This window comes from Hemiscyllium ocellatum, chromosome 28 (assembly GCF_020745735.1).
Source record: "Hemiscyllium ocellatum isolate sHemOce1 chromosome 28, sHemOce1.pat.X.cur, whole genome shotgun sequence".
Taxonomy (NCBI): Eukaryota; Metazoa; Chordata; class Chondrichthyes; order Orectolobiformes; family Hemiscylliidae; genus Hemiscyllium; species Hemiscyllium ocellatum.
The window spans coordinates 14840960-14856724 of NC_083428.1; the positions used below are offsets into that span (position 1 = coordinate 14840960).

At 40.3% G+C, this 15765-nt stretch overlaps 1 protein-coding gene across 5 annotated transcripts in view; it reads right to left on the bottom strand.

Moving 5' to 3' along the window:
- Positions 1-256: 256 nt before the first annotated feature.
- The window catches only part of LOC132829026 (phospholipid phosphatase 2-like), a 97612-nt gene continuing 82103 nt past the window's right edge, over positions 257-15765 (bottom strand). For all 5 annotated transcript variants that reach the window (XM_060846298.1, XM_060846295.1, XM_060846296.1 and 2 more), the window contains exons 6-7: positions 5984-6160; positions 257-3116 (exon numbers count right to left, since the gene is read on the bottom strand). In XM_060846298.1, coding sequence (XP_060702281.1) covers positions 2976-3116; positions 5984-6160 — 318 coding nt within the window. In that variant the 3' untranslated portion in view covers positions 257-2975. The remainder of the gene's footprint in view (positions 3117-5983; positions 6161-15765) is intronic.

The window sequence follows — 15765 nt, forward strand, 5'->3', positions numbered from 1 at the left end:
TGTAATAGTAACATCACTCCAAAGAAGCTTCCCATTGACTGCTGTGGACATGAATTTGCAGCCCAAACATTTAACTGTATTGAGTTTTCACAAAAGCAGGGAGGTGCAAGACTCAAAACTCAATTCACACTCTCTAGTTTAGCTTTGTGGTAGATTACATCTCGGAGGTGTGAGTTTCCTCTTGCACTTCAGCCAGACATTCAAAAGTAACCAAAAACAATTCAATTGAGAATATGACCACATTATCACCAAGATGTTTAAAAAAAAACACTTTAATGCATCATTAATAAAATCTCTCATCTTTATACTGCATTTATAAACAAAAGAAAATTAATAAATTTCACCAGAAATACTATTTTTTACCCACAAACCTAAAGTAACTTTACAATTAATTCAGTGAGCTTGACCGCGCTATAAAAATTTGAACTGTACTAATAGTTTTGAAAAAAAGACTGCCTTAAAAAATATACATATGCTTGTGAATATTTTAGAGGAATTGTGAGACTTTGTTTTTACTTTTTTGATTTTATAAAATAAGCTCTACAAATAACTATTGTATATGTCATATCATTTTGTGTATTGGTGAAGTATAATTCTGGACCTGAACAATTTTTCACAACAAGATAAATTTCATTTCCTAAATTAGGTTTGTTAGTGTCTAGAATACATATGTAATTATATACAAAATAAAAAAGGCTTTAAGGTTCAGTTTCAAACCAAACATTTCAAGAACTGTTGACACATCTGCAGTGAGTGGGATAAAATAGAGTATGGTTACATCTGCAATACCTGTATATAGACATTTAACGTGCCCATATAAATAGGAACACATGCCCTCTAATTTCTGGATTACTATTGTACTAATTTCGTATTTGCTTATTTTATATCCAAATGCACAAGTATAAGCAATGTGGAGCTCAATCTTCTGGAACTCATTTGAGAGGAGAGTAGAGACAAGTGGATCATGGTTCTCCTTTGGGCAGAAGACTTGGTACATAGAGGTTCAAATGGCTCATCTCAATTGGCACCTATTGGCTACCTCACTTTGAGAAATTTTGGCAACTCCATTAGGTGTTCAGAAAACAAACCTGCAATATTCATATTTCATGTAGGAAACCTTGGCAATGTCTTACTGTAGATCTGGAGCTAGTTAGGTGCCATTAAGTCCAAAGTTTTGGAATGTACCTCTATACTATGCTGTAGCTCTGTCATGATACAAATGCAAGGCTTGTTACAAATGCAAAGTTTGCTCTGAATTTTCATATGGTCTGATCAGAGACTTCATAATGAACTGAATAGAATTAGTAGTGAACTTTGATCTCATGGCAGTTTGAAATATCCTCACAGTAACATCATACTGGATATAAAAGCTAGGGTCAGTCCATTACATGTACAAAAGTAACTTAATAAGAGCCTGTCAGGACCAAGATTGTTAAGACATTTCACTGCCAAATAGCTGCCATTTTCTTTTAATATAGAATAGAGACTACTGAAGGGAAGCTGATCAAGGCAATTCTTTCAGGGAGTCTTCCACCTCCCTGCTTTTGTGTTAGCTCAGTTTCTGTTTATATTAAAGTTAGTGGTTATATTATTGCTTGGATTATTCAGTCTCTTGTCTTAGGACAAGGAATTAATCTTTGTTCCAGTTCTCAGTGACTCATCGTACTCATTAAGCAGCTAAGAAGGGTAAAAGGGTTCACTGAAATAATTTGTCTTGCGTGCTTCAGAAGATATTACTACTTAAAGAGACTGTAGTATTACTGGATTACAAATTGTAAACACATCAGTCCTAGATTTGGCACTTGGCAGTAAAGCATTCAGATTAAAGCATGTGTTCAAAATCCTTATCAATTAAATTCTAATCAGGTTTTATACTTTCAATTTTCTTTCTTCCTCTCCAACACTCAGTGAGCAATGCTGGGGATTGTTGAACAGCTATGAGGACCATTCCAAGCTAAATCCAGTCAGTCAGTGATAGCTCATTATTTGCTCACAGAAGGATAGAGACATCAATGTTGAGCTTAATGCTGTCCATAAATGATGACTGTGGAAATCAGATAAGTCATGATCAGGAACAGAAAGGTTAGGCTGCTTTGAGTCTGTCCCTAGCTCACCCTGAGCAGTGGGTGCAAACAAAAAGAGAGCAAACACTGAGCAAACGTTGAGTTTACAGAAAGCAGCCAATTCAGCCCAGTCCTGAACAGTCTATTGTACTTTGGAGGAAGGGTGGGGATATCGAAATCTCAACAGTGCAGGCAATCTAAGTTCCTTTTTTGTTAGCGAATTCACAATGAGTCCCTTATCAAATTAAAATCGCCCTCAGTGGTGTTTCACAGAATCAGGTACAAATTCGGTCAAGTTCTCCACTTAAAACACACAATTGCAAGGAACCTGCTGTGTTTTCTCCATCTTTGACTACACATGGAGTTAGCTAGCAGTCTAGTAAGGGGTAAATAGAAAGACTACAACAAAAAAAAAATGAGGACAGCGGAGAGAAAAATCAGACAGCATTGTCCTGAGTCACGCACACAAACCTTCTAACAGAGAGCAGCATTAGCAATCATCTGGCAACAGATTCAGCTTTCCAACTCTATCTACATCTTGCAATCAAAACACAGCACAAGGCATCAAAAGAATGTTTTTTTTTGTTGTTTGAAAAATGGCAGCCATGCAAATTTTGCAAAATGCCTTTAATATGAAGATAACGTTAATATGTTCTGGCAAGATGTTTTTGCGGTGATGAACACAGCAACAATATTCGTCTGTGAGCCTCTCTGTATCCGGTCTCATTGTCGTAAGTATATAAAAAGTAAGTCAGTGCTCCTTTTACCCCAGAGACTGAAATGTGTCTTCAATGCTGAGCCACAGTAAATAGAACAAAGTTTAAAAACACTAAGGAAGGAAATTCCAGGCTTCCTTTAAATGCTCAATGGGAAAAGCATAGTTTCTGTGGCAATGGAGTGGACATGGATCAGTCAGGGAATGTGTCGTGTTCCATAGTGATTCATAGGCTCGGTTTCAGTTAAAGGAATGTTGGGTTTTCTCTCTGGTCCTGAAGCTTCAAATACCTCGTTAGACAGGGGTCTGTCTTTGTAGAAATCTGAAACATATCGCACCTGTTTTGGAAAAAAAAACATTAAATCAATAATTTTATTTTGGATGATGGGATCATGTACACAAAATCCACAAATACAGCTGTGCTGCTCAGGTCTTCTTTTAATGGAATCTTATTGGAAATGTTGGAAAGCTGTTCATGAGCAATATCAAGTTTAAAAAAAAACTATTGTATATAGCCTCAGATTTTAACTGCCAGCTTCCTTCTCTGAAGTCAGCAAGTTGAATGATCAAGATTTGACCAGGAAAACATCAATAGGCCTGAGAGGTTTCACAAAATGATCAATGTCTGGTCATTAATCAATTAGTAGGACAAGTTTTGTCACTAACATTTATTGCACAGAGAGCTGGTAAGTCACAGACTTGAATACCCTGTGGCTCTTCAACAACCTTCCAAAGCCACTGTCACCTGGCTGGCACAGTTGTTAGCACTGCAGCCCCACAATGCCTGGGCCCTGGGTTCGATTCCAGCTGGTTGTGTGGGGTTTGCACCTTCTCTCAGTGTCTGTGTGGGTTTCTACTGAGTGCTCCAGTTTCCTCCACAGTCCAAATAAATGCAGGTTAGGCTGATTGGCCGTACTAAAATGAGGAAAAGTGATGCACAGCAGGTCAGGCAGCATCCGAGGAGCAGGAGAATTGACGTTTCAGGATGAAGTGCTTTTGCCTGAAATGTCAATTCTCCTGCTCCTTGGATGCTTTTCCAGCACCCCACTCTCATACTAAAATTACTTGTAGTGTCCAGAAATACGTAGCCTAGGTGAATTATCTATGGAGATTGCAAGGTTACAGGGACCGGGTAGATCTGGGTGGGATGCACTTTGGAGGGTCAATGTGGAGTCAATGGGCCAAATGGCTTGCTTCCACACTGCAGGGATTCTAAAGAGAAAGACAGTGTTGGAATGGGAGTCTCTTTAAAATGGGTTTTTCCCAGTATTTCCTGTGTCCCATGAAATCTCATTTAGAGAGATAGAGTCATAGAGACGTACAGCATTGATACAGACCATTCAGTCCAACCCATCCACGCCGACCAGATATCCCAACCCAATCTACTCCCACCTGCCAGTACCCGGCCAATATCCCTCCAAACCCTTCCTATTTATATACTCATCCAAATGCCTCTTAAATGTAGTAATTGTACCAGCCTCCACCACATCCTCTGGCAGCTCATTCCATACCCGTACCACCCTGTGCGTGAAAATGTTGCCTCTTACGTCTCTTTTATATCTTTTCCCGCTCACTCTAAATCTATGCCATCTAGTTCTGGACTCCCCGATCCCAGGGAAAAGACTTTGTCTATTTATCCTATCCACGCCCCTCATAGCTTTGTAAACCTCTATAAGGTCACCCCTCAGCATCCGACGCTCCAGGGAAAACAGCCCCAGCCTGTTCAGCCTCTCCCCATAGCTCAAATCCTCCAATCCTGGCAACATCCTTGTAAATCTTTTCTGAACCCTTTCAAGTTTCACAACATCTTTCCGATAGGAAGGAGACCAGAACTGCATGCAAAATTCCAACAGTGGCCTAACCAAAGACGTGTACAGCCACAACATGAACTTAAATGCTGCTACAGCAGTAGCTAGCTCTCGAAATGTCTAGTAAATAACGACGAAAAGGAAGGTACAAGAAAAGCCACACAAATCAGTAGGATCATAAAGGTCCATTAAACCAAATGTCAAAGATTTATATGGCATAGTGTGTATCCTTTTATCCTTGCAATATTTGCAAAAAATAGGAAAACTTAGTCTTGGAAATGACAACTAACCTTCAGATGAAAGTGGGCAAGGGGACAACAGTCATGAGTAACTGTCCCATGGTCACTGGCTGAAGAAATTAAAATGGGTCACTGATACAGTGTAAACCAGCCAACCTTAGAAACATGACACATCAAGAGCTCTGAGCTTGCCAAGGAGCTGTCTTCTTCAGATGGACCAGAGGAGTGTGAAGGAAGAGTTCCCAAAAACTTCAATTAAAGAACAATATGCTGCCTTCACGACTCTAATAAGATAGACATTCTGTGGCAACAGTTTATATGTCCCTTGGTTTTTTTTAAAAACATCCTCAATTGTCACAGATTGTATACTCTGTCTAATCAACTAACATATCATATTCACACTACTACTTCTTAATAAACATATTAAACTATCCAAAAGTTCTTTACGAATGTCTGACTACCAATATTAGGAAACTGTGATCATGAAACCACTCCCCCCACTTCCAAATTTAACAGCTGACACATACAGAGTATCACTTGCACACTCCTCTCTAACTTATGCACCGCCCCAACTTGTAACTCTATTGCCATTTTTTTTATTGTTGCTGGGTCAAATTCCCAGAACACCCTTCGTAACATTTATGTAACCACGTACCTCCTCCCTCATGGATAGCAGTATTTCAAAAGATTTGCTACTGAAGACCAATTACAGATGGCCAATGGATGCTAGTTATGCCAGTGACACCCACATCCCATGTACAAATAACAAAGATAACATGAAGGGAGGAGCATGGATGAGATGATCTGTACAGAAGTAGGATTGAAACTATTTGACTGATCTTCAATATCGAGGGAAAGAAGGGCAAAGAAATTGGGGTCCAGAAAGCAAAAATGAAGTTCTGTATATGTCAAACACTCTTCATGTGCAAAATTAGATTGCTGGCAGAATGTTTCACTGGATAAGGACTCTAGTAAAAATCTAACTCTTGATCTAATTTAGTATTTGTACACAGATCGGAGCCAGAACAGTGGCTGAATTCTAATGTCTGCTGTTAGGGGCATTACAAAAATCACATGCATGCATAGAACAAGTCAATGGGGTAGTGAAGTTAGTTTGAAGCCATGAAACATCAGAGCACTTGTGCCTTCAATACTCACAATTAAAATAGCAACAATAGCTCCTTGGAGGAATCCAACTAACACATCACTCCAGTGGTGTCGGTAGTCTGAGATGCGGGTATAGCCTACATAAATTGCAAAAGTTAGCAGGAAGAACTGGATGGTTGGTCGCAAAAGCCTGGCCCATTTTACATGCAAACGGACCTGCAAATACAGCTAGGAGGAAGAACAAAATAAAATATATTAATGAAAGTTGTACATTCTTCTCTATAGGTGAATAAAGAAGTTAATATTTCAACAAATAGGTTTGTAAAGTAAACTGCGACAAGTCACTGCAGGACAGATTGCAGAATCTGCAAATGGTTTAGAATAATGAACAAAGTTGTAATTTATATCGTGCTTTCAATATCCTCAGGGCCATCTTGTTATGTAAAACCAACTCACAAACGGTATGATCCCACACACACTGAATGTTAACAGAACCTGGTGATAACGCAGTGTGGCATCTTTGACATCCCACTGAAATTGGCACAACTTTCATTTAATATCTCAAATGAAAGACTACTTCTGACAGGAAAACACTCCCTTGCTATTTACTGTAGAGTCACCCTGATTATGTTCTTAAATCCTGAATCATAGTCTGGATCCACCTTCTGACTCAGGAAAATAAGTGATTCCATTGAGATAAGGCTGTTTCCTATTGTGAATTCATGACTGCACTGGTAATGCATTCAGTAGCATGGTGTGTGTCGTAAGGAGCCAAATAGGTTAACTCCTAAGTCATTAAATTTGCAATAACCAAGGCACACCAGGTCCACACAGATAAGAATTAGTCACATGATCCAATACTGCAATGTTGCAAAGGTGAGAATCTATTTACAGTCACCTGTTTTAAAGCCAATACTGGATTTAGTAATTGTGCCAAAGGAAAATCTTCACTAAAGTGGACAGTGAGAGCCATTTTCCTTGGATGGTGATGGCTAGCATGAGAGGACATAGCTTTAAAATGAGGAGTGATAGATATAGGACAGATGTTAGAGGTAGTTTCTTTACTCAGAGTAATAGGGGTGCGGAACGCACTGCCTGCAACAGTAGTAGACTCGCTAACTTTAAGGGTGTTTAAATGGTCATTGGATAGACACATGGATGAAAATAGAATAGTGTAGGGTTAGATGGGCTTCAGATTGGTTCCACAGATCGGCACAACATCGAGTGCCGAAGGGCCTATATTGTGCTGTAATGTTCAGTGTTCTACATTGTATGTTTGAAGTCACAAGCACCAATTTATCTCTAAAAATGATAATATGTAAATTATACATCTTTCATCACAATCTGTTAATGTACATGGTCAGCAGGAAAGCCTACGAAATGAGAGATTGAGTTCTGACAGTTATACCTGGCATCCAATGTTAAGACACTCCATATTTATTAAGATTCTTTCCTTTAATCTTCCATTGGATGTGGGTGATGTAGGAAAGGCCAGTATTCATTTTCTATCCCCAATTTTCATTGAAAGGAGTGACTGGCTAAGCCATTTCAGAGGGCAGTTAAGAGTCAACTATATTATCGCGGATCTGAAGTCACACACAGGCCAGACGGAACAAGGACAGCAGATTTCTTTCCCTACAGGACATTAGCAAACCAGGTGGGTTTTTACAATAAGTCAATGAAGATTTCATAGTCACTACGACTGACACTACACATGTGGATTGCTTGAGAAGTGAAATAAGTACAGGCGTCTTTCTGGTGTAGCTAGAAAAGTCAGAAGTAGGAAATTTATTGCATGACTGCAACCATTTACAAATGACACTGAAAGATCTACATTAATGCAGACACTGTCAGGAGCACACTCGCCTTCAATCATTCCCTTACAAACTCCTTACGTCCCTGCAACATGACCAGAGTTCTTAACGCCCTCAAAGACATGCTAACCCTTTCAGGCCACACACAAGTAGTCACAATGAGTGTAAGATGAAAAACTTGTTAAAGAGAGACACAATGTTTAACTTTTTCTTGCAGATTTATTAATGGAATTTAAATTCCACAGATTCTATTGACAGATTTGAACCTATTCCCCCACATCATTACTCTGGACCTTTGGATTTGTGTCCCTGTAATATTACCATGAAATTGCCAGTACCCCCTTGTTGGGGGAATATATCAACAATCGTAGCAAACACTGACTGAGAATTTAACTAAAAATAAAGCTAAAGACAGTTAATAAATGTCAGTACACAAAGAACAATTTGCCTTAACAGCAAAAGGACTACAATTTTCAACACTGTGCTACTCAGAAGTATTGCTGATGTTGACGATTGGCTTTAGGAGTCCAGGAAAAAGTATGAACACGTCGGAATGTGTTGTTTACCCACATGTGTGCACTCAGGATTTGCTGGCTTTCCATCAAATTCATGCCTTAGTTAAAATGTACTGAAGAAAACAGGGATTCAGGTTCGCCATTAGATTTGATTTATGTACTGGGTTAAATCCAGCAAGAAAATTATTTAAAGGTCAACGTGAATGGAAGCAAATTCACAACAGAATATATACATCTCAAGCCAACAAGCAGAAGGCATTTAGTGGTCTGGGGAGATGGGCCAGTCTGGGGAAGGTTCCAACCCGCATGCGATAAAATACTCTTTTTTTTCCCAACAGTTTGTTAACAACACAAAAACTTATTTAAGCCCTCACAGAAAGCACACTTTCTATGCCAGGGACAATATTTCCAGTGTGGCAAAAGAAAAATATCGCAGATTCTGAGCATCTGGAATAAAACGCAGAAAATACTAAAAAACTTTGGCAGGTCCGCATCTGTGGAGAGTGTTACTGTTGTAGATGAGATCACTGAATTACGTTACAACCTGGTAAGGGACCAGTAATACAGATGTAGAGAGATACAGGAGAATTATTAAGAGAATAAAGTCACAAGATTCCATAGTTTTGATCACACAACAAAGGACAGATTTGAACAATAAGGCAATCTGCATACATGTGGAACTTATCACAACACCCAGAATTAAAGTATGGCAAAAAGATGGATTATATCCTACAACAGAACACCCCACAGCATCCATGCAATTTCAAATACCACCACAATAAAACCCACGGATTTCTTGGCAACTTCATCTATATAATAATGATATCAAATTTTCTTAAATTTTATATTTGCATTACTATTCTTCATTTTTTGCTGATCTGGCCTTCAAAATAACTCTCAAGTAAGCATTTATCATGGACGACCTCAACAACTGCTCCTGTTCTGGCTGATCACATGGTCAGGGGTTCAAGTTGCTCTGGACTTCAACACTGCACTCCGTACTTATTCACTGGAACAATTCCAGCTTTTCATTAACAACTAGTTTCACCAAACTGGATATGCCCTCAGTGTTTTCTCTGAGCTCTAATCCGAGGCAAACACTTTCTTAGCTGCACTGAATGTCTCACCACTTCCACTAACACTGAGCCAGAAAACCATCCCATTTTTTTCATTGCCAGTCAACTGCTGGTCTCCCTGCTACAGGAAAGACGCTGTTCAGCTTGAAAGGGTGCAGAAAAGATTTACAAGGGTGTTGCCTGGTATTATGGACTAAGCCAGACCACTCAAAACATTCTTAAGCAGACAGCCCCAGACCATACCTTTGCAATTTGTTTTGGTAAGTGTACAGTGAAAATTATCCAGGGTAAGGTAGCTAGGTTGACAGCTAGATTTTAAAAACAGACAAAGAATTATTCACAAAATTACACAATGAAACATTACAGAATAAAGAACCCCTACCAAACTCAGTCTATCCAACTTAATTATGCTGTACCGAACATACACAACAGTCCCAATAAGCAAACTTCTTTTAAATAAAAAGTATAAATGGAACACATGCTTACAGGTTGAAGGCCTGAAAAGAGAGAGAGAGAGTTTCCACACAGCTCCCTGATAACTTCTAACCAGTTCAAGACTAAACTAAAACTGCTCAGCTCAGCTAGAGAGCTGACCACTCTTTTCTTTATACAGGTCAATCCTAAAACATGACCACTTTGGCTTGAAGTCTCATCTGTTTACATACAAACAAAAGGCCTCTCAAAATCCTTTTCATCTCTGTACAAGACCAGACTGATCAGAGCCTGGCCTGGTTTATTAACCCTCTGAGAAAAATCAAGGACAGAGTATCCTTGAGAGAAGGAACAGCTTTTAGAGAGAAAAAAAAGAGACTTGCTTCGGTGACACTGGGTTAGAGGGTTTGAGCTAGAGGGAGAGGCTAAATAGGCGAGGGTTATTTTCCCTGGAGCATTGGAGGCAGAGAGGTGACCTTATCAAGGTTTACAAAACCTCGAGAGGCATGGATAGGGTGAATGGTCAGGGTCTTCTTCCTGGAGTGGGGGTGGAGGGGAGTCCAAAGCCAGAGGACATAGTTTTACGGTGAGACTGGAAAGATTTAAAAAAAGGACCTAAGGGGCAACATTTTCATACAGAGGGGGGTGCATATATGGAATGAAAAGAAAACAACAGCCCAAACACTGAGCTGACTCCTGTTTCAATCCAACTAAACTGTGTCTTCCGAACTGGTCATCAGTGACCTTTAAACAGTTCTGGATGACCTAATGAAAAAAACAGGGTGCGAGACCTGCCCCTATTGTACGGCTGAACTAAGGATTGCTATCCAACTAATTGGCACTCCACATTCTGAAGTGTAACGTTGCTCCAGAATGCAGGAAATGGGTTTTGTTAGAAGAGTAATAGTGCTTGCATTTCAGGTTGAGGATTTCTCTCTCTCTCCACACAAATGCTGCTAAATCTGCCGAGCATTTCTAGCATTTTCTTTCCCCCACCCCCACAACAGCATTGCTGTATTTCTACAGCCGTCGTCAATGCAGGCTTGTCAATGAATTTTCTGAACTGCCAATGTAATGTTTTTCAGAATTATGGAAGATAATCCCAATATGCTTGCTATTCAGGGAAATACACATTAAAAGCCAGAGTTACAGAAGGAGGACGAATTAAACTTGAGGAGGTGACAAAAGCCATTGCCAGAGAAATACAGCAATAATGGGGGATGAAGACAACATGTCTGGTGATACTAATGGAAAGAAAGAATAGGAAAAAAGTAAACATACACCTCTTTGCATTGTCTCAGAATATTGGTTGAAAAGAATTTTGCAATTAAGTACTTTGAAGTGTAGTCACTGTTGGAGGACCCACAAACAGCAATGAGATAGTATCAAAGAGATAACAGGGATTACAGGGTAGACAGGGTAAATGCAGAGAGGATATTTACCCTCATGGGAGAGTCTAGGAACTGAGGATATAGTTTCAGGGTAAAAGGGTGCCAAGTGAAGACTGAGACAAGGAAGAATTTCCTCTCTCAGTGGGTTGAGTGTCTCTGCAACTTCTTGACAGAGTGAGCTGTGGGAGGCAGATTCTTTGTGGATGTTTAAGGCTGAGATAAATGGACTTTTGATCAATCAGACAATCAAGAGTTATGGGAAAAAGGCAGCAAGTGGATGTAACGAATATCAGATCAGCCTTGTTCATACTGAATGATGGACCAGGTTCAAGGGGCTACATTCCAGTTTCTATGGTCTTATAATGATTGGATCGTCTGTCCTGAGAGATGCTAATTGGAGCCTGGAGATAGAAACCAGCTTTACTCTCTTTCAAAATAGCACCATGGGATCTTTTCCATTCAGAGGCAGCAGATAGGACCTTGACATAGTTTCTCAGCCAAACAGCTTGTATCTCTGGCAGAGCGGCACACTCTCACCACTGTACAGAAGGGATTGTACGTTCAAGTCTGCGGAGCATGGACTGAACCTATAACATTTCTCACTCAAGAAACAAAAAAATACAATCGACTGAACAGAGGTTCACACAAAGAGAATACAACCAAGGACAGGGTTCAAAGACAGCCACATCCTGACTAATAAAAGGTGGAAGAGAGCAAATGTGGTGGGGGGTATTAGGGTGACTGAGAGAAATGTGAAGGAGGCTGAAGAAGCTGAGGGTGGACAGTGATACGCTTATTAACTTATTGTTTACAACACACAGTGCACTGAAATCTAATACTGACACCAAAACAGAAACCCAACCTTGTTGTGGTCCATAAATTCCAAAGTTGCATCACTTTAATCTGTATCAGAATCAGGGTTAATCTGTATAATTAATTGTACTAGATATGTGGACTCAGATAATTAAAGTGGATTGGAATTGGAACATGGGGAAAATGGCATTACTGCCTATTTTGTGTCTTTGAGAAAATGATTGATTTCTTGCTAACATTTCAAAAACAATAGTCGCTCAATCAGGATCAGTTACAACCTTTCTGCCAACTCCAAAAGTGGCCTAACCAATGTCCTGTATAACTGCAACATGACTTCCCAACTCCTATACTCAATACTCTGATCAATAAAATAAAGCATATCAAACATCCTCTTCACTATCTTATCCATCTGTGGCTCTACTTTTAAGGAACTATGAACCTGCACTCTAAAGGTCTCTTTGTTCAGTAACACTGCCCAAGACCCTACCATTAAGTGTATAAATCCTGCTGAGATTTGCTTTCCCAAAATGCAGCACCTTGCATTTACCTAAATTAAACTCCATCTGCCACTCCTCAGCCCATTGGCCCATCTGATCAAGATCTCATGATAATCTGAGGTAATCATCTTCATCATCCACTACACCTCCAATTTTGGTGTAATTCGCAAACTTACCAACTATACCTATGTTCAAATCCAAATTATTTATATAAATGACAAAAAGTAGTGGACCCAGCATCAAATCTTGTGGCACTCCACTTGTCACAGGCTTCCAGTCTGAAAAATGATCCTCCACCACCACCCTCTGACTTCTACCTTTGAGCCAGTTCTGTATCCAAATGGATAGTTCTCCCTGTATTCCATGAGACCTAACTTTGCTAACCATGGGGAATTTTGTCAAACGCCTTACTGAAGTCCATATAAATCACGTCTACCTCTCTGCCCTCCTCAATAGTCTTTGTTACTTTTTCAAAAAAAAACTTAATCAAGTTTGTGAGACACGATTTCCCATGCACAAAGCCATGTCGACTATCCCTAATCAGTCCTTACCTTTCCAAACACATGTACATCCTGTCCCTCAGGATTCCCTCCAACAACTTGCCCATCACTGACATCAGGCTCACCGGTCTATAGTTCCCTGATTTGTTCTTACCACCCTTCTTAAACAGTGGCACCATGATAGCGAACCTCCAGTCTTCCGGCACCTCACCTATGACTATCGATGATACAAATATCTCAGCAAGAGGCCCAGCAATCATTTGGCTAGCTTCCCACAGAGTTCTCAGGTAAACCTCATCAGGTCCTGGGGATTTATCCACTTTTATGCATTTCAAGACATCCAGCACTTCCTCCTCTGTAATATGGACATATTTTTGCCACAACCAAAAGGACTAGCCACTCTACCATACGTCAGGAGCGTCTCAGAACTACTAGACAGCCAGACTTCTGCGACCCTTAGGACTCATAACAGCACACAAGCCAACATCCACGCTCAGACAACAACTCACTAGAACAAAGGACTCAATACCCAGCATGAGCCAAACTAACGTAGTTTACAAAATACCATGCAAGGACTGCACAAAACACTATATAGGACAAACAGGAAGACAGCTAACAATCTGCATCCATGAACATCAGCTAGCCACAAAACGACACGACCAGCTATCTCTAGTAGCCATACACTCAGACAACCAGCAACATGAATTTGACTGGGAAAACACCACTATCATAGGACAAGCCAGACAGAGAACAGCCAGAGAATTCCTAGAAGCATGGCATTCATCCCCAGACTCCATCAACAGACACATTGACCTGGACACCATATACAAACCACTACAGCTGAAACTGACACCCGGAAACGGCAAGAACATCCATCAACAGACACATCGACCTGGACCCCACATACAAATCACTGCAGCTGAAACTGACACCCGGAAGCGGCAAGAACAAACCAATATAAATACCGGAAGAAACATCAAAGCAGCGCTTCACACGAGGCTCCAACAGCACTGATGATGTTCCCTAGCCAGGGAACGAAACGTTTGCAGCAAAAACTTCTAGCTCGGCGAGCAGAACCACAACAATGGACATTTTTCAAGATGTCACAATCTATTTCCCTACATTCTATATCTTCCATATCCTGTCTCCACAGTAAACACTGATGCAAAATATTTATTTAGTATCTCCCCCATCTCCTGTGACTCCACACAAAGGCTGCCTTGCTGATTTTTGAGGAGCCCTATTCTCTCCCTAGTTACCTTCTGTCCTCAATGTATTTGTAAGAATCCTTTGGATTCTCCTTAACTCTATTTGCCAAAGCTATCTCATGTCCCCTTTTTGCCCTCCTGACTTCCCTCTTAAGTATACTCCTATTGCCATTATACACTTCTAAGGATTCATGATCTATCCTGTCACTTCCTGACACATGCTTCCTTCTTTTCCTTAACCAACCCTCAATTTCGTTAGTCATCTAGCATTCTCTATACCTACTAGCCTTTCCTTTCATCCTAGCAGGTATAATATTCTGTCTCTGGACTCTCATTATCTCATGACTGAAGGCTTTTCATTTTCCAACTGTCCCTATACCTGCGAACATCTGCCCCCAATCAGCTTTTGAAAGTTCTCACCTAATACCGTCAAAATTGGCCTTTCTCCAATTTAGAACTTCAACTTTTAGATCTGGTCTATCCTTTTCCATCACTATTTTAAAACTAATAGAATTATGGTCACTGGCCCCAAAGTGCTCCCTCACTGTCCCCTCAGTCACTGCCCTCCTTATTTACCCAACAGTAGGTCAAGTTTTTCACCTTCTCTAGTAGGTACATCCACATACTGAATCAGAAAATCTTCTGATACACACTTAATAAATTCCTCTCCATCTAAACCCTTAACACTATGGCAGTCCCAGTCTTTGTTTGGAAAGTTAAAATCCCCTATCATGGTGTGAAGGTTGGCAATAATTCTCTCAACTGGGATGAGTTTCAACAATTCTTGAATAGCTCAGAGATTGCCTCAATCGGAACTTGATGCTACCTTGAAAAAGGAATTACAAAAGGCTAAGACCACATGAGTCAAGTCACAAACTATCCCAAGGGTGTTGCTGAGGTTCAGAGTAAACTTACCCTTTGTTTGCTTCGCCACAGCACCTTTCCTGACTCTGACACTAGAAATTACGTCTCTTCTCTGCTCTCCCCATCATTAAAATCTTCCTTCAAGCTCTTACTTTTCAGCCAGGTGCTCAGTCAGAGCATCCAATATCTTCCACTGTGATTAGTTATTTCTTCTTTTACACATTTATATTTACTACAACCTCTTCAACTACAGAAGCCCAGCCAACTTCTGGACTAAAGTGGACATGAGTTGATGAAAGTGATGGGCAGGAAAAGTACAATAAAAATGAATATAGAACCATTGCAGGATTATAGGTCCAAGCAGAGCCAGGGAGAGACATCATGGGCCCTTATGGTTCTCTCATCCATGGAAACTTTGTCTCTCTTCTCCCACCTTGTCCCAACCCCTTTTAACTCTCAGGTCAGATTCAGTTGAGCACCTTAGCAGTGGGTACTAGGTCCAACAGAATAGTATAGCACAGATAGGGGAGGATTGGCCGAGTGGTATTATCATTAGGCTATTAATCCAGAGACAGTGAGGTCTGCAGATGCTCGAGATCATAGCTGAAAGGGTGATGCTGGAAAAGCACAGCAGGTCAGGCAGCATCCGAGGTGCAGGACTTATGCAATATTTGGGGACCTTGGTTTGAATCGTACCTATGGCAGATAGTGAAGTTTAAATTC